General features: G+C 37.9%; 1 protein-coding gene across 4 annotated transcripts in view; it reads right to left on the bottom strand.

The window, feature by feature from the left end:
* SSH2 (slingshot protein phosphatase 2) overlaps positions 1–26,563 on the bottom strand; it is a 246,294-nt gene that overhangs the window by 157,810 nt on the left and 61,921 nt on the right. For 2 of the 4 annotated variants that reach the window (XM_081219857.1, XM_081219856.1), the window contains one exon: positions 23,224–23,304. The exons of the other annotated variants lie outside the window; for them this stretch is intronic. In XM_081219857.1, the coding sequence (XP_081075983.1) occupies positions 23,224–23,304 (81 nt within the window). The remainder of the gene's footprint in view (positions 1–23,223; positions 23,305–26,563) is intronic. 4 annotated transcript variants of the gene reach the window in all.

Here is a 26,563-nt window from a genome sequence, read left to right on the forward strand (position 1 = left end):
GCATCGGCAGGTGGACTCTCAACCACTGCGCCACCAGGAAAGCCCCCGAGAGCATCAATTTTACTTGATGCGAAGTAATATTTTTATAGTAACAGAGATACAGATACATAAATATGTGCATGAAATTTAAAGTAAATCATAAGAACTCAAATACATTTCAGCCTTGTAATAAGCTCCTTTAAACTTTATATATCCACACTGCCAGGGGTTCCGCATTCACACTGTGCTGCTGTTAGAGCAATTTCTGGTGGAAAGGTTTGAGGAGCACTGCAGAGGACTGCTGTATGTAACTTTGAAGTTAAGCTTGTGCCTAATATTGAAAAATGAAGATAGAAGTTAAATTTGGGGGGGGGTATGGTAGTTAATAAATAAGAAGAGAAGATTGGGTGCTTATGACTCCTTGGTCTAATCCCTAAGACTACAGGCACGTCATTAACTTTATTTGGCTTCCATAAACAAAAGACAAAAAAACAAAAGTTCAGAAAAAGCTGATTCAGCACTTAAACAAACAAACAAACAAACCCAAAGCCTCCAAACTTACTTGAAGTGAAACATAGGTATTGAAATGAAGGAAAAAATATGAAGTTATAAATCAGAGTACGATCTGATTCCTAATATAGGTTAGGCCTAGCTAGTTATCCTTGCTAACACACTGAACATCATAAAGAAACCAATTATTAAGTCTTCCACAGTTAAAACACTCCTTGCTTTTCTTTATTAATGGAAATAAATGACAGAGAAAAAATTGGCAACTTAATGCAGGAAGATTTTAATTACACTCACAGTCACCATTAACCTTGACAACCCACCAACTAACATGTAACAAGACAGCACCTCCCCCACTAATATTAGTCTAAGTAAAACTTCATGAATACCCTCATGAGAAAGGTAAAATCTTATGAGAAGCACACAATCATCTGAATTTCCCTCCAACGGTTGAAAATCAGCATCATGTGTTGTCAATTTATAGACTATCTAACCCACCTCAGAAGTGTCTCAGTTACTCCCTCTTTTAAGTATCTATTATTTTTCTTTAACTACGTCCACATGTCTCATTTTCTCCTGTAACCTCAATTTTACTTCCCTAAGGCTCCTTCCTATCTACTATTCCCTTCCATTTTGCACAAACCTCAAGTTCTCCCGTTGGTCTTCTTTTTACTTTTATATCTTGAGATAACTTAAGAAAATATTTATGCTCTAAACTTTGGGAAAATACTGATGCATTTCCCCCTGCCACCCTCTCACCAATTAACAGTCTAAGACAGAAGAAACTGTTATAACCAACTTTTCAATGCAATACTTTTCTTCTGCCATCCGCAAGGAGTTCAGAATACAACTCACCAGTGATGCTTAAGGTCATTAGAATCTGACAAGTAACTACAGGAAGCCTATAATGATATAGTCAGATTATTTTGCTAATTATCCTATGTTATCTATTAGTAATGTACTCTTTGATCTAGATTTTCCCCCTAAAACTGAATAGAACTAGGGAAGGGAGAAAAAAAGGTAAACAGTAAAAGGCAAGATGAGTATACAGTACCTGACAGGAAGCCCCCTCCCCTATTTATAGATTCTAACATAAGTAAGCTTAACTATGAAAGCATCTATCCTCATTTTCATTGGTTAAATATTTCTTCTTGAGAAACTAGTACAGACCCGATAGGGAGTTAGCTGAATGTGTAAATTCAAAGAACCAATAAAAGGCACCAATAATTCCATAAAAATGCAATTCCTGTAAGCAAAGGTTAAGTATAAAAAGGCATTCCACAGACAATATCCTGCTCAGTAAATACCTCTGAGCAACTACCAAGAAATATTTATTACTTGCCTAATTTCCTAGAACCATAACTTTCCTGATAAACAATGTCTTGAACACCCCATGAAAAGAATAACCAAGGCTACTAAGTGTTGGTAAAATGAAACATTACACACTGCTATTTCACATAACTTGAACAGAGTCAACTGAAACTACAGAATAAAATAGTAGCTATAAAGTGTGCTGTAGATTAAAAAAAAAAAAAACCTCTCAACCTAATAAAGTGAATTGAGATGGCAGACAAAATGCTTTCATGTCATGTTTTCAGTTTGATAAAAGAAGCAATCAAACAATCACATAAGCATAACTAAAACTGCAACTACCAATAGCTGGGAGATAAAATAGTACCACCGGTATTTACCACACATACACACTGGCAGCATGCCCCAGGTCCCAGAAATTATGCTGTGTGCAGTAAAAATCCTAACTCCCTTCTAGAAGTTATTCTTCAAAGCTTCCTTTCATTCCTCATCACTGGTTTACTGAATAAAACAAATTTAAATAAAACATTTCTACTGATTTTCTGATATAAGGCTGCCCTGGAGACTACCTCAACCAGAGGCCATTAATGTAGACTTTAGATTTCAAATTATAAGGAAGCCTATTGGAAAACCAGTAAGTAAGTAAGTAAATAAATAAATAAATAAATAAAATTTTTAAAAGGTTTTAATTTTTATGAAATTCAGTTTAGATTAAATTCAGCCCCTTGCCACCTCTCTTCCCAGGGGTCCTTGGACTGTGCAGCAATTTTTGCCTTTGTTACTTAGGGGAACCATCAACCATGAGAACTCCGGCACTTTCACTTTTCTCTTCTTCTGTACCACCTACAAGCATCTGAAAGAGTCCATTCAGAATTCCAAACCATTTCAAATTATTCTTAGCACCATGTCCCACGGAAATGCCTCAGTCAAAAACATATTACGCTCTGACTCTCTTTCATCAAAGACTTGGTTCCTGCTTCTTAGGAGGAAAAATCATGAAAAATCCTGAAGTCTCTGATCTTCCTCAACTGGGTATGAGCTCTCCTTTCCTAAAAGTCCTGTTCTTTCTTCTCGTATTTCTCTTCTTCCTTGAATTATAATTACATGTAATCACATCTTATCCTGATTTATTAAGAGTAAAGCACCTAATAGATACTCTATAAATATTTATTGAATGAGTGAGTCATTGGAACAAATAAATTATAAAAAAATGTTTCTAGGTAAGGAAAGAAAAAATGAGTAAACTGGACTTCAAAATAATGAAAAACCATGGAGGGGGAAAATTGTGATCCACTATATAGAAAAAAAGCATTGGAAAAACTAACCAGTCAACCAAGCCAATAATAACCAAAAGAATATCTAAATGTGTTATACCTAATAAGCCTTGGAATTCATGATGATAAGAGACTGGAAACAAGAGCTAAATAATAATCTGGGTCAAATTTGTAGCTAAGGGCAAAGGCCACACTTAATATAATCACAGAACCAGAATCACCGAGGCCCTTTTAAAAAACGCTGCTACTTCCCTGTACATTAGCCTAATCGTTCAGCATCTCCAGTGATATGTGACCTACCAGCTCAGTCACCTGAGACTGGCAACTAGTTAACATAAAGTGCTGCACTTCCTCAATCTCATTAAATTCAGCAAATTTTAAGTGGTATATATTTCTAGATACGAAAAGCTTTTGTTAAAATGATGTCATATAATCATTGAAGAAAAACTTCATATGAGCCAGGTACTCTTTTACTTTCCTCTCTACTGATCCTGGTTTCTTCCAATCCTCACTCCCATAAAAGCACATTTTAATGTACAATGTATAGCTCTTGGCTTTGCGAAAATCAACCTGGCTCTAATTCTGCCTGACGATCACAGTGGGATCTAGGCTGGCCATACTTATCACTAATAAAATGGGCTAATCTTGAATAGCTAATCACATTTGCAAAGTGATTGCAATCATATTGTGCTGTTATGTTGGTTTTAATGGTGAGCTGAAATTTCTGCTTACAGAATCAAAAGAGTTTGGGACATGAGTAAGCTTGATCTTTTTCTCTCAAAGGACTATTTCTATCAGGCTTCCTCTGAAACTTTTAAAAAGTGCCATAGAATCATTGTGAAAAAATTAAATACTTTAGTTCTACTCCACTGAAAACTAAAATGAAAAATATTTTCTATATAGATGAAATGCAGATTATAATTAATAAGATTTATGCATTATAAAAAATAAGCTGACTTGTTGGGAAGGTGAAGTTGCTTTAATCAAACAGACAAGTCTTTAAGACATTTTGTGTGATATATTAAAATAAGCAACAGTTTCATATTTTGAAAAGGGGCATTAGGAATGTTAACTTCATGACATTTTCATTAAAAAATGAAAAGAGGTGCATTTTGAACACATATGATTACAAAATCACAGTAGAGTTTCCAGAGCACTCTAAGCAGGTACTTTCCTCACCCTACTAAGAATCTGACACCTTGCATTGGGCCAGTGACTACATATGCCTTCCTCACATTCCTCAGGCTCTACCACCCCCATACTGGGCTGCCCCTCTGGCTTCCCACAGCTACTCCCTGCTTACCATACATACGGGCTCAAACAACCAGCTCCAGGGCACCTCCCTCATGTTGATGCCCCCTCACCTTGCTTGGGCTCCAATATCCCACCCACACTGGGCCTCAGTGCCCACCTGAAGATACCTACCATGCTTAGTCCTATCTAATGGCTTTTGGATTGAATTGTTAGAGAAGGAGAAGAAGGGTGTTTTATCTTTCAGTGCTTTGGTTATAAATACAAATAAAGACAACCACATTTATCTAACACATATTTATTCAACTTCAATTATATACGTACGAGGCACTATAATAGGTCCAGTGGGACTATGTAGCCCTCCAAGAGCTTCTCTTCTCTCTGAGGAACCCACAATATCTCTACTTATTACTCAGGATGTTTTCCAATCTCAAGTAATAAAAAAAAAATCCATCAAAAAGTGGCTTAAGGAACTTCCCTGGTGGCACAGTGGTTAAGAATCCCCCTGCCAGGGCTTCCCTGGTGGCGCAGTGGTTGAGCATCTGCCTGCCGATGCAGGGGACACAGGTTCGTGCCCCGGTCTGGGAAGATCCCACATGCCGCGGAGCGACTGGGACCGTGAGCCATGGCTGCTGAGCCTGTGCGTCTGGAGCCTGTGCTCCGCAATGGGAGAGGCCACAACAGTGAGAGGCCCGCGTACCGCAAAAAAAAAAAAAAAAAAGAATCCGCCTGCCAATGGAGGGGACATGGGTTCGAGCTCTGGTCCAGGAAGATCCCGCATGCCGCGGAGCAACAAAGCCCGTGTGCCACAACTACTGAGCCCGCGTGCCACAACTACTGAAGCCTGCACACCTAGAGCCCGTGCTCTGCAACAAGAGAAGCCATCGCAATGAGAAGCCCGTGCACCACAACGAAGAGTATTTCCCGCTCTCCGTAGCTAGAGAAAGCCCTCGCGCAGCAACGAAGACCCAACGCCGCCAAAAAAAAAAGAAAAAGAAAAAGGCTTAAACAATACAGAAAAGTATCATCTTGATTAATTCAGTAGTTGAACTTTATCAAGAATGAAATGTTCCTTATCTTTCTGCTCTGCCATCCTGATTGTTTCGGCACTGCTCTTAGGCTAATATGGTCCCAAGATTACTGCCACATTCAAGGTCCATCACATATATACCCAACATCTGTCAGCTGAAGAAAACAGCTCTTCCCTTGTGTCTCTTAAGTACAAGGAAAACTGTCCCAGTAGCTTCCTCCCCACATCTTCTCTCATCTGAACTGGATACATGCTCATTCTTAAGCCAACCTCCAGCAGGGGGATGGTACCCTCTGATTGGCTGTTATGTGAAACAACAAATAACCTTTATTTTTCTATTTAAGCCAGTTTCTGTTACTCTCAACCAAGATTCTTGACAAATATATTATGAACCACATTTTCCATTGTGCACCAAGGAGAGGTAAGAGAAGAAAAAATTTTTATTTCCATTTTATTTATTTATTTGTTTCCAATTTTTTATTTCCACTTTACAGGTAGAAAAATTAAAGCACTGACAGGTTAAAATGACAGATCACTATTGTGCTTTGCCCATGAGAATATGTTGCCCCTCACGTAAGCTGGAAAGTCCAGCACAGATATTGAAGATTACAATAATTTACACACACAAATATATTTTTAAAGCAAAATGTTCCCTAAAATTTCAGTGAAAAAAATTTTATATATCTGCCTTTGAATTCCAGGACAGTGGAGGGAGGAGAAGACAGGATGTTTTGAACAAATGCCATCGCCTCAAAGAGACACGGTTAAAGCGGGTGTTCAGGTCCACAGAGCTCACTGCTGCCTGTATCACACACTCACTTTGCAGAGTGCAGGCACCTTCCTTGTGGTTGTCTGCCAAAGGCTCTATTAATTTCAACACTTCCATACTGATACTACATGGCTGCAAATCAGGCTTTTGTTCAATCTGTCCTTAAACCATTTCCTCCTACCTGTCTGGTTTCTTTATTTTCAGATAGCAAGGCCTGGTTACGGAGATGCTATCCTTGTCCTGGCCACATAAGAGAAATTCTCATGGGTAAGGCTAGAGTGTTTACATAGTGTCTGAGTTTTAAACACCCGTCATTATAGACTTTGTCCTGCCACATAATATGAAACAAGGCAACCATAATTTGGTCAGAGGTCACAGCCCTAAAAGCAGATTTAGTTCCCGTATGGTAAACCAAGAAACACTGCTGTTTGCTTCTAGCCTTGCAGCTTAATACTTAACTGCAGTAACTATGCACACTAAATATTTTAATAATCTCATTCTGCAGACACTAGTATTTCTAGATGGCATATTAAAAGATTTTTTCACTTGAATTATTTAGAAAATTTTAATATATAAAAATATATTCCAAACAAGTATCATTTAGATGGGCTACAATAACCTACAGCATTAAAATCTTAGTGGCTTAAAATAATAAGTTTCTCATTTATGCTATATGTCTGTCTTAGGTTGTTGGAGATTCTGTTCCATGTTACCCTCTCTCATCTGGAACATGACTAGTCACTATGGCAGGGAGAACTGAATATAATGAGTCATGCATCAGCCCTTCAGACTTAAAGGCATCCATCCATCTGGGAAGAGACAAAAGTCACATATTTCATTTGCTAAAGCAGTCATATGATCATGCCCAACTCCCAAAGAATTATAATCCTACCATTATCTGGAATAAGGAGGACCAGAAATATTGGCAAACACAAATGACTACTACAATAATAGATAAGGATACCGTATTATACAAGAAGCAATGTGAGTTAAGAAAAACAAAAAAGGTAGTGGTTCATGTAGCTGGTAAATCCAAGAGGGATTTAAAAAATGCAATGATGTTATTAGGTCTCTACTTTCTCCTCTCTCTTTGGACTCTGCTTGATTCCTATTCTTAGGCAGACTATCTCAATGTAGTAGTTAGATGACCACCAACCACACCAAGCATATATCATCCTCTTAATCAGATAGTCCAGAAAAAAGAACTTAAACTTTTTACTCCCAGCGTCCATATCTCTCTCAACATGACCCTGACTAGTCCAGCTTGGGTCATGTGCTACCCTGGATCAATCATGGTATCCAAGGAAAAGGGATACTTTGACCAGCCTGACATGGGTCTATGGGCATATGACCAATCCCAGTGGTAGAAAAGCAGGGCCAAGTGATTGTCAGCCCCACCAGAATCACATGGAATAGAGCAGATAAGCTCCCAAAATGAAAGCAGACCATACCAGAAATGTAGCAGCTATCTACCCAGAGAACTCTGTTATTTCATTTCCTACCTCATTCCCCTCAACTCTGATGACATGTGTGAGATTAAATTCTACAAACATAAACTCATGTGGTCTTGGTTCACACAGTACAAATTGTTGGTGATGTTGAGCCAGATCAGCTGTAAAAACACATTAGGGAACATATATAGGTAAATCCTGGGACAAAATTTCTTTATTTTGCATAAAATTCCTCCGAGTACAAACCCAAGCAATTAACAAGGAAATTTCATCTTACAGAACCAATGCAAGGGATGACTATTGAGAAACCCAAATGAATGATAACATGACAACACGATTACTAGGCTTACAAGTAAGAGGGTCAAAGAGTGACTTCCCAAGGTCAGAGACAACACGTAGTCATGCTAGATTTGAACCTAGCACTTCCCTTGGCGGAAGCAGAAGGTGAAATGGTAACAGGCATCAAACTACAAGCTTTACAGGGCAGTGCTTTCTGGTTTTGTTCACAGATGTACCTTAAGCAACTAGCATAGTGTATACTACATGCTAAGTGGTTGATGAAGAGGAGCAAGGATTAAGTTCCTTTTCCTATTTTAAATAATAGTCAACACATAAAATAAACTTGGTTTTCCTACACTGTCAGTTCAGGAAACAAATTTCTACAGGAATAAAATGTTCAGTTCCCAGGAAGTTCCAGGTAACACACACTATGACTTGGTACACTCCTCAATATAGCTTATTGAAGCTGGGCAGGAAAAACACAAAACAATGAAAGAAAAAGAAAAACAGACTGAATGAGTACATTAAAAAACCAACATAGCTATAGTGTCTATATGTGAACATTTTTTTAGATCAACATAAGCCCACACCACTTTAGGTTTTAGCAGTAATGCTACATAACACATTAGTTAATCATTTAAAAGAATGTAGTTACATATGGTAGAACCTCTGTTTATCTTCCTGCAACAGCTAGGGAAAGCCCTATTTTTGGCCAAGTCCTTCCTTACCCAACACTCTCTCCGCTGCCAGAACAATTTAGCTAATACTTTTAGGTCTTCCATTAGAGCACTGAGTGACAGAAAAGGCAGCTCTGCAGGTGGAGACATCATGTTAGACAAGAGAAAGAACAAAACACAAAGCTCACTTTTATTTTAAAAATGGAATTACCCACCATCTGTGAACCATCTCACCACAGGAAATCTCTGACAAATTCAGTAAGTAAACTTGATTGCAGGGAACTCTCATTGACTACATAAGAAACTTTTAATTTTTCCCTTGGTAGCACTTGGCAGCAAAACTCCCTTTAAAATTCTGCTCTCTTATATTCTCAAGACAGAAGACAAATTTAAACACAGAAGACTTTCCAGGCAGTCTGAATCCACTGCAAACTTTTAGAATAGATTCCCACCTACCCAAACTCCCCAGGACTCTTACATAAAAATGGCATGCTTTAGCCCCTCTCCCTAGTTCCACAAAACAAATCAAAGGCAGAAATGTATAATTTTAGAGGACAGGCTAACAATAACAAAAGTCAGGCAGTGAGAATTTCTATAAGCATGTGATGTGGCAAACTTTAAAGCAGAAGAAAAAACACATTTTCTGTGTACTAATTTCTTAGAAAACATTAAATTGGAAGATCCCAGTTTCCAGGCCTAGAATTACATCTCACTGAATGAAGAAATCAGTGGCATTTAAACCTTTTGTGAAGCTGGAACAATCTGTTTTGGAAAAGTAGTTTTAGAGTAGACATTATTAACATTTCAAATACAGTCAACAATTAACCTTGATCAACCTGAGGCTTTGCTCAGCAGCATAATTACAGACATTAGTTACCTAGTATTGCGGGAAACAAAGAGATACAGCCGTTTCCAAGCAACGACTACATTCTATTGATTTCCTGCAAGTGTTGGAAGCCTCTCAAAAGCCAGCTTCAAAGCAAAACCATAGCTAGGGTTAAAGCAAGCTACCATTCCTCAGCCTTCATTTCCATCTCCAAGTGACATTTGTGAAATTAAACCTTATACATGATGTTTCTCTACCAGCTGACTAGGCTAGATTCCTACAGTCCAGTGGTGGTGGCTAGACAAGCCCACATGTGACCTCTGGATGGAAAGCTACTCCATGGACCACCGAGAATGGGTGGTTCTCAGAGCAGCAGCTAAACCCTTCATGAGATTATTAGACTGTAACAGTGGCTAACATTTATTAGAGGCTTACAATGTGCCAGGCCTCAATCTAAGTGTTTTGCAGATATTATTTTATTCAATTTTTACAATTACCCCATGAGGCAGATATACTATTTATTATCTCCATTCTTTGGATGAAGAAATTGAGACTTAGAGAAGGAAAGTAAGTTATCCAGGGTCACACACTCTTCACCACCATACTGCCTTTCTGTCAACTTTCCTCTTATTAACAGCGCCATTGCCCGACGAATGAGTTAACCAAACCAAATCACAAAAAAAACACTGCCCCAACTGTCTATGGCATGCATGCATGCATAAATAAATACATACATACATACATACATACATAAATAAATAGATAGATAGATAGATAAATAAATAGATAGATAGATAGGAAGTCCATTCTTCATAGTAAAGCCAGGTAGATCTTTTTAAACGGTACCCTATTCATGCCCCCAGCTGAAAACTCTTCAATGGCTTTTTCTTGTCTGAGGAATAAAGACTAAGATTCTTAATTTAGTTTATAAGACTCAGTACCATCTGGCCTGTGCTGACCTCGCCAGCATCATCTTGGGTTATTTCCTCCCTTATTTTTATGTTCCAACCTCATTGACCTTTTTTTGGTTCCTTGAATAAGTTTCCTGACGTCTAAGTATTTTCTTCCCCATTCTCTCCACTCAACTTTTCTCTGGTTGACTCTGACTCATCTTTCAGAGCACTCAAAACACCAGTTCTCCAAGGAAGCCCTCCCTTGACCACTAACCTTAAGCAGGTCAGGTCCCGGCTTGCCATATTCTCATAGGATGGTGTGCTTTCCTCTTTTCAGAATCTATCACAATCAAAATTTTAAAATTCACTAACTAAATTAGGTGTTTAATGCCACCTTTCTCTACGAGAATGTAAATTTCCAAGGGAGGAACCAAGTTTGCTGTATGTACCACTATTTATCCCCAACAACCAGCACAGTGTCTAGCACACCAGACGTATCCTGTACATATTTGTTGAAACAATAACTAAGTGAAAGGTAACCATACACACAAAACATGGAAACTAAGGGCATGCCCTTAAGGCATAGGGGCCAGGCAGGGAAGTGTCACGATAGCCAGTGAAGGAAATACCAAGGCTAGTTCTGCTGCGCTTTTGGTGGTTTAAATAGCTCAGGATAGTGCAAAATAGTTCAAGATGGAGGCACGGTACCAGATCAGTGGAAACCAAGAATGGGGAAGAAAATGAAGCAGTAGTGCTTATGACTTAATGAGAGGTGGAGCTGATCACAAGAACTGGGCCTAGCTTTGCATGGTAGAATTTAAATTATTAGGACATAGCACCATCACACTGATTAATATTCCACTGGATTTTAATTTGTATTTACTTGCTATATGTAGCTCATAACAGGAAGGACCATAAATTCTGAGGGCTAGAATTGCTTAATACAATACTGGCTGCTCTGTAGCTCACCTTTAAGGCATCTAAAAATGGCTCCAGTGAGGGTCTGCTATATTAAAGAAGCTCCTTAAGGAGGAAAAAAGCAGTTAAGTAATAAAAAATTTAGAATTTTTGTTTACACACACACCCTCCCCCCAAAGATCACTGAACACTTCTACAGATATGACCTATACACTAATCAGTTCCTGAGTTCGGTACATATTTTGGATATTAACCCCTAATTGGACATATCATTTGCAAATATCGTCTCCCATTCAGTAGGCGGCCTTTTCATTTTGTTCATGGTTTCCTTCACTGTGCAAAAGCTTTTTAGTTTGATGTGGTCCCATTTGTTTATTTTTGGTTTTGTTGCTCAGGCCTGAGCAACAAAATTGCTAACACCAATTTCAAAGAGCATATTGCCTATGTTTTCTTCTAGGAGTTTCATGGTTTCAGGTCTTAGATTTAAGTCTTTAATCTATTTTGAGTTTATTTTTATATATGGTGTAAGAAAATTGTCTATTTCATCATTTTACATGTAGCTGCCTAGTGCTCCCAACACCACTTATTGAAGACATTGTTTTTCCCTATTGTATATTCTTGCCTCCTTTGTCATAGATTAATTGACCATATGTGCATCGGTTTATTTCTGGGCTCTCTATTCTGTTCCCTTGATCTATGTGTCTGTTTTTTTTGCGTGCCAGTATCATACTGTTTTGATTACTATAGCTTTGTAGTGTAGTTTGAAGTCAGGGTGCATGATACCTCCAGCTTTGTTGTTCTTTCTTAAGATTGCCTTGGCTATCTGGGGTTTTTTTTTTGTAGTTCCAAACTAATTTTAGGATTATTTGTTCCAGTTCTGTGAAAAATGCCATGGTATTTGGATAGGGATTGCATTGAATCTGAAAGTTTGCCATTTGTGAAAACGTGGATAGACCTAGAGGGTATTGTGCTAATAATAAGTGAAATAAGTCAGATAGAGAAAGACAAATACCATGTGATTTCACTTATATATAGACTCTGAAAAACAAAGCACATGAACAAATAAAACAGAAAAAGACTCATAGATACAGAGAACAAACTAGTGGTTGCCAGAGGGGAGGAGAGTTGGGAGAGGGGTGGAATAAGTGAAGAGGATTAAAAGGTACAAACTACCAGTTATAAAATAAGTCATGGGGATATAATGTACAGCACAGGGAATACAGTCAGTATAACTTTGTATAGTGCAGAATGTATAAAAATATTGAATCACTATGTTGTACACCTCAAACTAATATTCTATGTCAATATACTCGAATAAAAATTTTTATAATTTAAAAAAGGACAATATGATATATATTAAATAATCAGTCTCTACCTTACATCTGCTTCCCAGCCAACAAGTTCTTCTCCTTAAAGGCAATTGCTCTTTTTAATTTTTTTTTTTTTTTTTTTTGTGGTACACGGGCCTCTCTCACTGTTGTGGCCTCTCCCGCTGCAGAGCACAGGCTCCGGACGCGCAGGCTCAACGGCCATGGCTCATGGGCCTAGCCGCTCCACGGCATGTGGGATCCTCCCAGACTGGGGCACGAACCCGCACCCCCTGCATCAGCAGGCGGACTCTCAACCACTGCGCCACCAGGGAAGCCCTCTTTTTAATTTTTATGTATATTACCAGATATAATCTAAGTGTATTTAAGGATCTAAACATATTCTTTTCCATCTACTATTTTGTTTTGGGTTTTTTTTTTTTTTTTACACAAATGATACACACACTGCTTTGCATCTTGGTGGTGTTGTCTTGGTGTTGTCTTTTCACAATATTGGTTCATACGGAAACCGTTTGATGGACATCTAGGATATTTCTAATTTTTTTCTATTACAAATGATGTTGCAATGAATATCTCTGAATATATGAATTTTTACACATATAGGAATATTTCTGGAGGATAAGTTTCTACTAGTGAAATTTCTGAAGCAAATGTTATAGGCATTCAGAATTTTAACAGATATTTCTAAATTGTCCTCAGTAGCGGTTATTCTAATTTATACCCCACCAACAATAAATAGCAAAGCTGCTTCCCCTGTGACCCTGCCAACACAATGCAATTATCAAACTTTTTTGATCTTTGCCAATCTGAGAGGTAAAAAATGGTATTTGTTATGAGAACTACTGAATATCTTTTCATATGTTGAAGAGCCATTTGTATATCTTTTTCTGTGAAAGTCTGTTAATTTCTTTTGCACATCGTATTATGTTTCTGAGCTTTAAAAAAAATTATAGAACACATTAGGTATTTTAGAAATTAGATCTTTGTCATGTGTTGAAAATCTTTCTCCCAACATGTTGTTTGTCTTTGACTTTGTTTACAGGATCTTTTAATGTAGAATTTTTGACTTTATTTTAATTCATTAATGTTTTCTTTTATGATTTCTGAGTTTTGTGTCATATTTTTAAAAAGGCTTTCCTGCTCCAAGATTACAAAAAAAGTTTCTCTTGTATGTTCTAACTTGTAATATCAATTTTTTAAAATTTAATTCTCCGATCTATCTGTTATTTGTTTTGTCATAAGAGTGAGGTAGAGATGCAACTTAATTTTTCCATTTATTTACCTTTTCACTTAACATTTCATATATAATTTCTCATAGAACTATATATCAATAGTTTTCATGTTTTTCATTTTAATGGCTTCATTGAGTTAATATCACCATAGTTTACTTAACCATCTCCTCTCTCCTATTACTAAACATATTCACTAATATGTTAGTACATATACTTTTCTTTTAAAATGATTTCCTCAGAGGAAATTTTCAAGAATTAGATTTCTGGGTCAAAGACTTTGAACACTGTTATAACTTTTGACTAAACTGTCAAGATTGCAAGGATCTAGTCAATTTATAATCTTCACCAATACAATCATCAAGTAAGATGTATATATGAATATCACACACAAATCTTTTCCAAGCAGAAATTTACACTAGGCACTCTTTACATCTAAACAATTAGGCTTATAATCCAGAATCTAACAACTTGCATCACACTTCTACAGACTCTGACCAGCCTAAGAATTGTTGTTATTGGGACTTCCCTGGTGGCACAGTGGTTAAGAATCCGCCTGCCAATGTAGGGGACACGGGTTCGAGCCCTGGTCCAGGAAGATCCCACATGCCGCAGAGCAACTAAGCCCTTGTGCCACAACTACTGAGCCCACATGCTGCAACTACTGAAGGCTGTGTGCCTAGAGCCCGTGTTCCGCAACAAGAAAAGCCACTGCAATGAGAAGCCTGTGCACCGCAACGAAGAGTGGCTCCGCTCACTCCAACTAAAGAAAGCCCGCGCACAGCAACAAAGATCAATGCGGCCAAAAATTTAAAAAAAAAAAAAAAAAAAAGTCTTCTTTGGAGAAATGTCTATTCAGATCCTTTGCCCATTAAAAAAAGAAAATTAAAAAAAAAAAAGAATTGTTGTTATTTCCTGGGAGGAAAAAGAGCAAGTGAACAAATTCTTCTGGAGCAAAGGGCAATGCAGAGGCCTCTGCTGGAAAACCCTAAGACAGTAATTTGGCAAATCAAGCATTGCAATAGAGTCAGAAGAAGACTGCAGCATTTAAATTCAAGACTGCATTTCACTGTTCCTCTCTGTCCTTCCCCTTCCCAAGAGCAGTTCCCCTTCCTCCTACATTCTTTCCAAGCACCTTGAGGTTCTAGGCACCATCTAACACTTCTTAGTCAGTATCTTCCATGAGCAGTCTTCTGCTTGGTTCCTAGATCAGGGCCTTCAAATTAAGTTCAAGTAAGGACAGGAAATAGGATGTTGATCCAAAGTGGAACATCCACCCCAGCCCATGCATGTGAAGAGGGCATTTCCTCATGCAAATGTACCTAGCGCATTTACGGCAGAGATTTTCAGCTTCTTTGTGTATCTCCATCATTTGCTGAAATTCATATATTATTTGCCACCCTGTCTGCTCCCCCTTCTCTATGCTACCTCCTAGGGCTCTTTTTAAAGAAGTATTTTAGGAAGCAAGTTTCTTTTTAAAAAATTATCTTATTGTTATAATTTCTTTCTTTATGATGCTCTTCTGGAAATCTGGTACAGTGTCATGGTATGAATGCTGGTCAGACCAGAGAGGAGGGTCACAAACCTGGGGTAGATTCCAAGCACATGTCTAACAGGCAGCATGCATGGTGAGTAGAGCTTTCGGAATCACACTTGAATTTCACCACTTACTAGATATGATGCTAAGCAAACTCCTTAACTATCTTGAGCTAAAATATCACCACGTTAGAGAGGCTCTTCTTGATTATCCTTTATCTAAATGGCAATTCTGCCTTGTTATTCTTTATTATTATTTCCCCATTTGTATTTTTCATAGCACTATCACATTTTGTAACTGAATTCTTATTTGTTTTTTATTATGTGTCTTCCCCAATGGACTGTAAGTTCCACAAGTATAGGGTCTGACTTGTTCATCACTGGATACTCATTTCCCAGCACGGTGACTGCCAGAGAGTAGACTCAAGTAACCGTAGAATACATGAGCTCAGTTTTCTTATCTTTAAAACAGGGATAAATAACACTACGCACATCAGAGATGCAATATGAGATAATGAATGTAAAAACGTTTAGGACAGAGCCAGGTACATGGTTAGTGCTCAACAAATGTTAGCCATTATTTCATTTATAGTTCTCAGAAAGTCATGGCCTTTGAAATTATAACTCAACTTTCTTCATTGTAAAGTGAAAGGAAGAATTACTACCCCTTCCCTACCGCCAAAGCACACTGAGAGATTACAAAAACATAAACAAAATCCATTAGGAGGAACTCAGAAGACAGGGTCCATTGAGATTAAGAACTTGTTAAGTTTACAACTCTCCCATGACATCTGTCTTAATCAGGGCCATCCACTGCTCTCTCCAAGGTCAGCAGTTCTTGCCTAATAGCTCTGAAATCACGACTTCACCAGGACTTCACCCCCAGCACTGAGAAAACAGATTACCTGGGAGAGCAAACTACGGTTGAGAAAGACTGCTTGAGCGCAAAAGTGGCAGCACTCTAGAAATGCACAGAAAGAATGGAGAATCAATCCTTCTATAAAATACCCCAGTGATATATCCAATTTCCGGTGATAAACACTATCTTACCTCCTGAAACATGAAACTTGACTATTATTAAGCTACCTCCTCCTTCTCTACACTTCTAACAACAATGTGTCTCTAAAATATTCCAAATTCAGTCTTCAAATGCCCCCAAATCTGTAATCTTATAATTCCTCTCTAGGGAACTTCTATGAACCACTATTCTTAACTCTGGCTGCATGAAGAAACACCTAAGGAGCTTTGTAAAGAATAAAAATGTTGAGCTCATCCAAGACCCACTGAATTAGGAGCTTCCTAAAGTGAGATTTGAGTGTCTATATTTTTGAAAAGCTCCACAGATTATTCTGCTGCAAAGCTGGAGCTGAGACCCACTGTTCCATTTGCTCCTGATCTCCTCGCATGAGAATAACAATATTCTATTCAAGGGTAAAGGCAATCCAGCATAAGGTTAAGGGCTCAAGCAGGGAGTGTCAGGCAGACTTGGCCCTCAATATCAGCACTGTCACATACGTTAGACAAGTCTCTGTTTCCTCAGTTTTAAATGGGAAATACTAAAAGTACTTAACCTCAAAGACTTGGATTTAAGACTAAATTGTATGAAAATCACTTAACACATCTGGCAAATAGTAAGTGCTCAATAAATTATCTTGCTAACCTTCCAAAGGGTAAATTATTTCCAAACTATAATCTTTAAAAAAAAAGTCTGTACAATTTTATTAATGAAAAACCTACAAGTCCTGCCATCTCCTGTTTTGCTTGTTCTCCTAAACCAAAATTAGGGGAAAATATACCTGAGCAGGCCTGACCTCAGATCATGGAAGCAGAATAACTCAGCTAGTTACAGCTTTTATTTGGTTGATTTTATAAATTAGGCCAAGTTCTTGGTTTCTGCCTGCAATTGTTTAACTGCTACATTCTATATGTTCTTGTGCTAGATGTCTCAAAAATATGTCTCTGGTCAAAAGGAACAGAAATCAGACCAATACAAATCCAGCACAGGAAAGCAAGATGTGCAGGAAGCATCATTTTCAGATTCCTTTGTCCAAGGCACGACACTACATGCAACTTGTAAATCACTGTGCTAGGTGCTGTGGCAAATATAAAGATGCATAAGAAGACGTTTCTGGCCTTTCAGTAATCACTTTATGAATTTAAATAACATATTTTAGAAGTTGCCACAAGTTAGTCCTGCCACAGGCCAAATCAAGGATGGTGAGGAAAAGGAAAGACAGTCAGGATGCCCACTTTTTCCTCCTCCTTCCCCCCCAGAGCTAGACTATGAACTAAATTGTGCCCACAGACCACAGTGGCGTTGTCCTGACTCTGCTGAAGACATGATGACATCAGGGAATCCTATATCTGCCTCTGCTCTCAGCACAGGTAATGTGCCAGACCCATAAATTATCTCATTTAATTCTAACAACTCTATGAGACAGGTCCTATTGTTACCCCTGTTTTACAGATGGGGGAAGTAAGGCTTAGAGAAGTGGAGTCACACAGCCAGTGTGACTTACTATGAGCTGGGACTTTGACTCAGGCTGTTGGAACCTTGAACCTGAGCTCTTTAAATATTACATGATGCTGACCCCTGATTCTGGAGGTCAGAGAGGTCATCTAAAGGGCATAGCCTCATGCCCACATCAAAATCATATGGTCAAGAAGTCAGGAGAGTAGTTATCTCTGGGGGGTGATAGCCAGAGGGTGAGTAGTGACTGGAAGGAAGCAAGGAGGGGGTGTTGGAGGAAGGGGGAACTGGTGGAGGGGAGTAGTAATATTCCATTTCTTGATCTAGGTCCAGGTTACACAGTTTCTTGATGTGTGTTTGTGAAAACTTCAGTTTGTGAAAATTTACGATAAAAGTACAAAATTAGTGCACTTTTCTGTATGTATATTTTATTTTAATAAAGTTATAATACACAAAGTATAAAAGTGCTCTTTGATTCTTTTCTATGCCAGCTCCTAGCAGTGTTGACACAGGAAGGGTAAGTCTCAATAACCTCATGGAAAACTTTACCCTTCATTGACACAGGTTTACTGAGGATTTGACTTACCTAATTTCAGTATCTTGCTCCTCTTTTAACAGAAGCCTAGCCAAGGAATTTCACTGAATAAAAGTTAATTGCATTGTACCTGAGGTAGTAAATGCATACAGTCAACTCATTATTCTAATCAATCTCATATTTTATTCTCTCTTCATGTAAACAGATGTTACAAATGTTGCAGATTAGAGCTCTGATTTGGAGGCAAAAAAAATTAGCATAGCTAGAGATAAAACAGTGGTTCTGAACCCTTGATTCACATTAGAATAATCCTGGGAGCATTTAAAAAATACTAATACCTGGGTCCCACTCACAGAGATCCTGGTTTAACTGGACTGAGGTGAGACCCTGTTATTAAATTATTTTAAAAGGTCACCAGGTGATTCTAACGTGCAGCCATGATGAGAGCCACTGAGTTAAATTATAAAGCTAATTTTTAAAGTAGACTTTGTACTCAAGATTACTACAAACCTCATTTCTCTTCAAATAAATCGCTTAAGAGGGTAAGACTTCAAAAAAAGAAAAGTTGAAAACTGTTTCTCATTTGTTATTCTAGGATAAAATAGTCAAGCTATGCTTTATTCTGGAACAAAGAAAAATACTTTTAACATCACAGGAGGATTTCTACCAGTGTTACCATTTGGATCAGACTCCCTCTAAAGGAAAAAATAGGAATACTGTTCATGGTAAAACTATGTTTCTGCCACTAGCAACACTTTTAACCTTTTTTCCGACCAGATGCCCTAATCAGCAATCTCTTTACTATGCAGCAGAGGTGAGGCAGAAACAATTCAAATCATCCTGAACTCTGGTCAGACAGCTGTTCACTGTTGGCTAAATGGCCATTTGAAACTCGTAATAAAACCCACATCTCCTTAGCAACGAATTTTCCTTTTTAAATTCTTTTTACATTTGTGTGCATTGGCTAGTGAAATGGTGTCTCTGCAAGTGAGTCTGAAAAAAGAAATAAAAAACACTGTACAGAGAGCTGAAAGGGAGAGAGAGAGCTGAAAGGAAGAGGGTAAATACAAATCATCAGAAATGACCAGATGCACATGCTCGTTGGCCCACATACCATCACCACCTTCCATCCAACCAGCTGGTTATCATTGTATCTGTAGGTTCATCTACAAGCATCTTGCTTGTGCTTACAATCTCTAGAGATTTACAAAAGTAGATTTCCTGACAATAGCAGTTCTCCCCTTCTAAGTGTAGTTTTACTTTCTAAGCCAACAAATCATTCATTGTTTTGATCATTCCATACACCATATTCTAAAACTTAAAACACACAAGAAAAACAGGATGCTTCCAAAGAATCCTGAAGATTAAAGCTCCTTCTATCTTCAATCCATAGGTTGGCTACTCATTTGAACCAGGGCTTATCTTAATGCTAATAACTTTTTAAAATTCTTAAATCCTTCGTCTTGAACTTAGTATTAGCCACGTCATATATTCTCTCTCTCCCAAAGCCATTCTCCTACCCCACTACACATGAAAACCTCCACTGAAGTTGCCATCTATTCTGAGACACCTGTCCCGACCTAGAAGAGAATGCAAACCTAAAGTTTAAAAATGTAAAGTATTCTAAACCAAATAGTTTTTACATTTTAGATTTTCCTTTCTTTTCATCTGCCTTCTCCACATTCAATTCTAGAGGGTAGCTTTCCCTTTTTTTCTTTTTTTAATAACAGAAGGCTAATACCTCTCCCTTTCACTGGGCTATTCAAACATAAAATCTGTTTTGATTGCACAGAGGGAAAATGCATTCCCTACAAGGATATAATATCCAAGCAAAGGAGCGAAATAGACCATAAAAATGGTATGACCACCTATATCCATCCCTCTTCCTGCTTGGTAGGGTAGGGGTGGGGTCAGAAGAGCAGAGAAAGGAGAGAAAGAATTAAGTTGTATTCTTAGGAGACAAAGTAACACAACAAGCATTTTCCTGACCTACAGGGTAGGGAGGAAATAACCCTACAATGAATCCAGTTGTTTCTAGCTGAACCCCACAATCACCATAATGGGAATCCCAGCTCAGGCAGAGCTCTCTCTCCTTTAAGGCAGGATAGCAGTAGGTATGGGGATGGGAAATTTGAAGAGAACCCTCCGGAGTCTCAGTAGCTGCTGCAGCCACTAGTAACGGAACCTGCTCTAGTCACTGCCCACATTCTTTCTTTTCTGGAGACAAAGTGAAACTCCTGCGCTAGGGCCAGTGTCTTCCTCCTCTGTGACCTCTTCCAGTCACACGGTCACCCTGTTCTAGGGCAGGCAGTCCCTCTTCCCATTATGGAGGCCTCCAACAACCCTGTGCATAGCAGAGGGAGCAAATAGCTTCTTCTGCTTCTACACTTTATCTGGTTCCCTAGAGGCTGAGTGGGACTAGAGAAGGGGCAGGGGTCTCTCTACATTCCTCTCCTCTCTTCCGGGAAAGCCCCAGGAGATGTAAGGCAGCTAGCCCTCTTCCAGAGAGAGCCATCCCTTCTTTGCCTCCAGCCAAATTTCTTTCCACTCACCCACAGATTTCTCTTCTCCCCATGTACTGCATTTCCGTGAATACCCATAAAACTAATCTGTTGAAGAGTAGATTATACATTCTCCTAGAGTAATTTTAATTTCAGCTTTATTGGGGTAAAACTGACAAGTAAAATTGTAAGATATTTAAAGTGTACATCATGGCGATTTGACATATGAATACATTGTGAAATGATTCCCCCAACTGGTTAACTAACACGTCAGTCACCTCATATATTTATCTTTTTTTTTTTTTTGGTGAGAACATTTAAGTTCTGCTCTTTTAGCAATTTCAATTATAAAATACAATGTTAACTACAGCCACCATGTTTTACATTAGAGCCTCAGACCTTATTTACCTTATAGCTGGATGTTTGCTCTTAGGGTAGATTTGATATTTTAGGCCTAACCCCCAACGCCTTGGGCCTGGTAATTTGTACATGAGAGTCAATCAATGCTTGGTGAATGAATGAGTGCGTGCATAAGGGAAGGAATGAATATAGCTAACCAAAGTTCACATTTCTGTTATTCCAAGGTTTACTGAAAAAGTTCTTTATCTTCTACTCTTCATTACGACAGTTAACTTCTATTTCAAATAGTTATCAAGATCCTGTACCACTTCCTTTGAAAAAAATTCGAAGTGGCATTTCAGTCAGTTTGCTCTGCAAAAAATTCTGTTTTCAAGTTTAAGCCTTCAAATTGGGAAGGAGCTTTTCAATCTCCTTCGATGTGGGGGTGGGAATGGGAAGGTGAGAAAAGAAAAAAAAAGTATGGGAAACACTTCCTGAGCACACAAAACAGGAGGAAGATCCAGTACCTTTACAGGTAAAGCCAGCCAAGTACATGTAACCACTTTTGCCTCTTGAAGAAGAAAAGACAACAAACATGACTTAAATGAATGAAAGTTCTGGCAATAAAATCAAGCAATCCTGAGTAATCTGCAAATATATATACGCATCTAATTTTTTCTGAGAGAAAACTATTAAAACTAGAGTATTTTCCCCACGTGTCCAACTTCATAAAAATATTCTTTACGTGGACTGCCATGCACTGACTTCTGTAAGACAAAATCAGCCAAAACAATAAGCCAGTCCAAGTCTAGAAGACTCCACTGCAGACTGAACAGGATAAATCTTGTAAGGCACTATATATAAGGAGACTGGTACACATTCCATCATTGAAGATGCTGGCTGCTGATAATGAGCTCACTGATGGCTGTCAGCTGAGATCTGATGTCATGCTGCCTGCTGATAATGAGCTCACTGACGGCTGTCAGCTGAGACCTGATGTCAGCGCTGCCCCTGATTATCACACAACGTTGGACAAAAAATATAACATTTCCACCCTCAGTCTGTCATCTGCAAAATGTTGATAATAAATGAGTGTTCATATGAATTCATCAGTTAATGTTTTCAAGTACTAGGGAAGTGAGCACCACTCCAGCTATTAGTGAGTCACAATAACTGACTTCATGCCATTTCAGACTCTTCGTCAATGCTGAACGAAGTGCAACCAGATAAGTCAACATAACAGTTGAATGAGGTCTTAAAATAGTGATCACCTTCACTGTGCCATGAAGGTGAAGTAAAGACAGTTTAAAAGCAGGTAGTACTATGGTGATATACTTGAGAGGCACAGCTTCATTGAGAGAGAGTTTCCACTGATGAAACTTCAGCGATATTTATAGAATACCTACTGTGCACAATAAGCATTCTGGAATAGACAGAACTCAGATTTTATCATCAAGGTCTGTAGAACCTAGTTTTAGCCACGGCTAGCAAAGGCAGTTATCCTATTGGAAGCGATACGTAGTTAATTTAAGTCATTCTCTAACTTCAGCCTGATTCTGTGGGTAATTTGCAATAATTAAGCAACTCTGCTGGAGGTCAGATGAGATCAATACAATTTATAACACCTCATGAAATGTAGTGAGATAGTTCTACATTTGAGATGATCTGGCTGACTCTGTAGTCTAGGATTTATAACATTTCTTTGGCTTAACATTATCAACAGCCAGGATATGTTAGGTCTTTGTATGTGGGGAATAAAGGTCCAGGGGCAGCACCAATACCAAGCAGTTGTCACAGGGAAAAGACCATTAAAAAAAATGTGAAAAAACCACAAAAACAATCATATTCCTTAGTGAAGGAGACTCAAGGTTTCAGGGTGCAACATTTATCTACTTTGAGAGATATGCTTTGAATGGAGATTATTACACATACAAATATACCATACTATTTATACATACACTCATTCCAAGTCACTTATTTGCCTTCCCAGGCTATTTGGCTGAGTGAAGCCAAATAGATAAAATAATAGGCATTATCTCAGATGCATTTAAGAGCCAAATTTACTCAAAAAGCTCTCACTTAAATCACCAAAGGCTGTATAAAGACAAATACCTACGTACATTGGAATCACTAAAGATTTCTGATTCTTCACGTTCACAGCAAAGTAATGCTGCGGATTCACTGTCTTCCAAATGAGAGCTCTGTAATACAAACAAGATCATTTCAGAGATCCAGATAACAGGGTCGTAAGCATAAGGGAAAAGGCCAGCAGAAATCACTGTGTCAGTGTTAGCCCATATGTGAGAAGGTGCAATTCTGATTAGTAACAGCTGTTTTGAAGAGAATAAAGCCAACAAGGTGATTGGTTAGGAAAATTGAGGAATATTTGAGTAGCAGAAGCATTTTCCGTGGTTTCCAATTTGGGCAATGGGATGTCCTTTTTCTGTAAAGGTGGTGCTACTAAACCTTCAGAGTATGTACTCTGGACTTTTTCCAGAATGGGGTAGGTTTGTGTTCACTTACCCTCATATTCAAAGGTATATATTTGATGACTGTTTGGAGACAGGCTTTAGAATGTAATAGCACATGATTAAGGGATCTAACTACTAGCCTGGCCTCGTTAGCCCTCTGCTAACAAGTGTTTATAAGAAGAGCCAAAAAACATGCCCTACCCAAGTCCTACTGACAGATGCCAGAAAACAATTTAAAACATTTCTTCCACTCTCCAATCTCTTTTTCAAAATCTGTCTAGAAGACAGATAAGAAAAGTGAGACAAAGGAGTGAAACAATGAGCTGGTAACACAAGAGTATTTTTCCCTTATGACTAACAGCAACACAAAAAAAGAGAAGAGAATAAGCTCCAACTCTGACCCATTAAGTTCCTTCAAATGTTTGCTGTTTGGGTAACAGCTGCTGGAAACTGAGTTATTCCTACATAGAGATATATAAACTTATGTCATCAAAACTTCACACTACCATATGATCCACCAAACCCACTTCTGGGTATAAATCCAAAGGAAATGAAATCAGGATCTCGAAGAGACATCTGCACTCCCATGTGCACTGCAGCATTATTCACAATAACCAAGATATGGAAACAACCCAAATGTCTATTGACAGACAGATGGGTAAAGAAAATGTGGTATATACCTACAATGGGATATTATTCAGTCTTAAAAAAGGAGGAAATCCTGCCATATGTGACAACATGGATGAGCCTGGAGGACATTATGAGCAGTGAAATAGGCCAGTCACAGAAGGACAAATATGCATGATTCCACATATTTGAGGTATCTAAAATAATCCAACTCACAGTAACACAGAGTAGAATGGTAGTTGCCAGGGGTTTGAGGGGAAGGAGGAAAAGGGGAGTTGTTTAAAGGGTATAAAGTTTCAGTTATGCAAATGATTATGTTTTAGAAATCTGCTGCACAACATGGGGCCTACTGTTAACAATACTGTGCATTAAAATTCTTTGTTAAGAGGGTAGATCTCATGTTAAATGTTCTTACCGCAAAAGAAACAACTAACAAAACCCCTAAGGGGCACAAGGAAACTTTTGGAGGTAATAGATATGTTTATTACCTTGATTTTAATGATGGCTTCATGGGTGTACGCATTTGTCCAAACTCATCAAACTGTATGCATTAACTACGTCAAGTTTTTTGTTTATCAATTACATCTCAATAAAGCTATTAAACAAAACTTCTCACTACCGGTGGCTGAAACTTAATCATATACAACTACTTTATGGCTATCATGGTTGACTCATATTTTGTATTTTCAAAACTGAGACTGTGTTTCATTCAACTCACAGAATACCTGCAGAGACTGAGTTGTAGAGTGCAAATAAACAAAGTAAAGTTCAGAGCTCCTACTTCTCCTAACTGCCTTCTCCTGGTTAACTTCCTTCTTACTTTTTTCCTACCCTGATCCTTTGCCTACTTTTGGTTTTTGTCCTTACAACCCAGTCTCATATTCCATTTCTCCTCCCTCTTCCTCTTTCAGAAAATAAACAGAAACAACTAAATATTTAAAATCATTTTTAGGTTCTGCAAATGCAGTCTCTTTATTCCTTACTCCCCTGCATTTTGGAGGAGGAAAAAATAAGAATATTTACTCTCCTTTGTCTTTTCAAAAAGAAAAAAATCAGTCTACAAAATATGTGAATACTTCTAATATTACAAAAGCTAAAGGCTTAATAAATAACAAACAAAATACCTGAAGGAATAAGGTAGAGATCAAAGCTGCTTTCAATTCTCCCAAATTCCCATATCACAACAAAATGATAACATAGATAATATTAAGCATATCAAAAATGGCTTCTCACTGTCAAGGTGTACACAAACTGAAAAAAGTACACAGTAATTAATCCAAATTACACTAGTTAAGATTTTTAAGTTTTCACTCTTGTATATACTTCAGCATGTTTACATGAGCTCTTTCAAAATGACCTTTCAAGAAAGAGGTTCTTTTATATAAAATGGAATATTACTCGTCCATAAAAGAGAATGAAATTCTGCCATTTGCAACAACATGGATAGACCTGGAGTGTATTATGCTTAGTAAAATAAGTCAGACAGAGAAAGACAAATATGGTATGTAATCACTTATATGTGGAGTCTAAAAAATAAAACAAATGCATATAACAAAACAGGAACAGACTCACAGATATAGAAAACAAACTAGTAGATACCAGTGGAGGAAGGGAAGGAGGAGGAGCAAGATAGGGGTATGGGATTAAGAGATACAAACTACTATGTATAAAGTAGATAAGCAACAAGGATATACTGTGCAACATAGGGAAATTATAGCCATTATTTTGTAATAACTTTAAAGGGAGTAAAATCTATAAAAATACTGAATCACTACGCTGTACATCTGAAGCTAATATAATATTGTAAATCAACTATATTTCAATTGAAAAAAGAGGTCCTATAATGACACTTGCATTCCTAAAGTTATTTTAAGACTTTACTGCATACTTATTAATTGAAATTCAATTCATTAAGATACAGGTATCAATTTAAGTGTGCTGGTAGCATTAAAAATAATTGGTTCCTGGAACAAGTATTTACCTGCAATCAACATATTTAATTCTAAATTAAATCCTAAGAATCCTAAAGGAAGACAAAGAATATTTTGATTTCTTTCCTCTGCTTTCTGAGGTACTTGGTAATTCCAATTCCTGAGTTGTTTCTGGGTTCTGCAGATTGAACTGTCTTGCTTATGACTATTCATAGAAGGAACTTTCACATATTGAGTTATGGGGAAGTCATTCTAGCTTGTACATGATTTAACTTGAATTTTATGCTTACTTTATAAGCCTTTTGTGGCCTATCAAACATACATTGTACATCTGCTTTAATCACTTAAAAAAAAGGTGCATTTACCAGAAGTAAGGAATGTCCGTGTTAAAAAAAAAGATTAAATGCCTCCCTTCCTGCGATGCCAATGCT

Source organism: Mesoplodon bidens (genome assembly GCF_964165515.1).
Source record: "Mesoplodon bidens genome assembly, chromosome: 19".
Taxonomy (NCBI): domain Eukaryota; kingdom Metazoa; phylum Chordata; class Mammalia; order Artiodactyla; family Ziphiidae; genus Mesoplodon; species Mesoplodon bidens.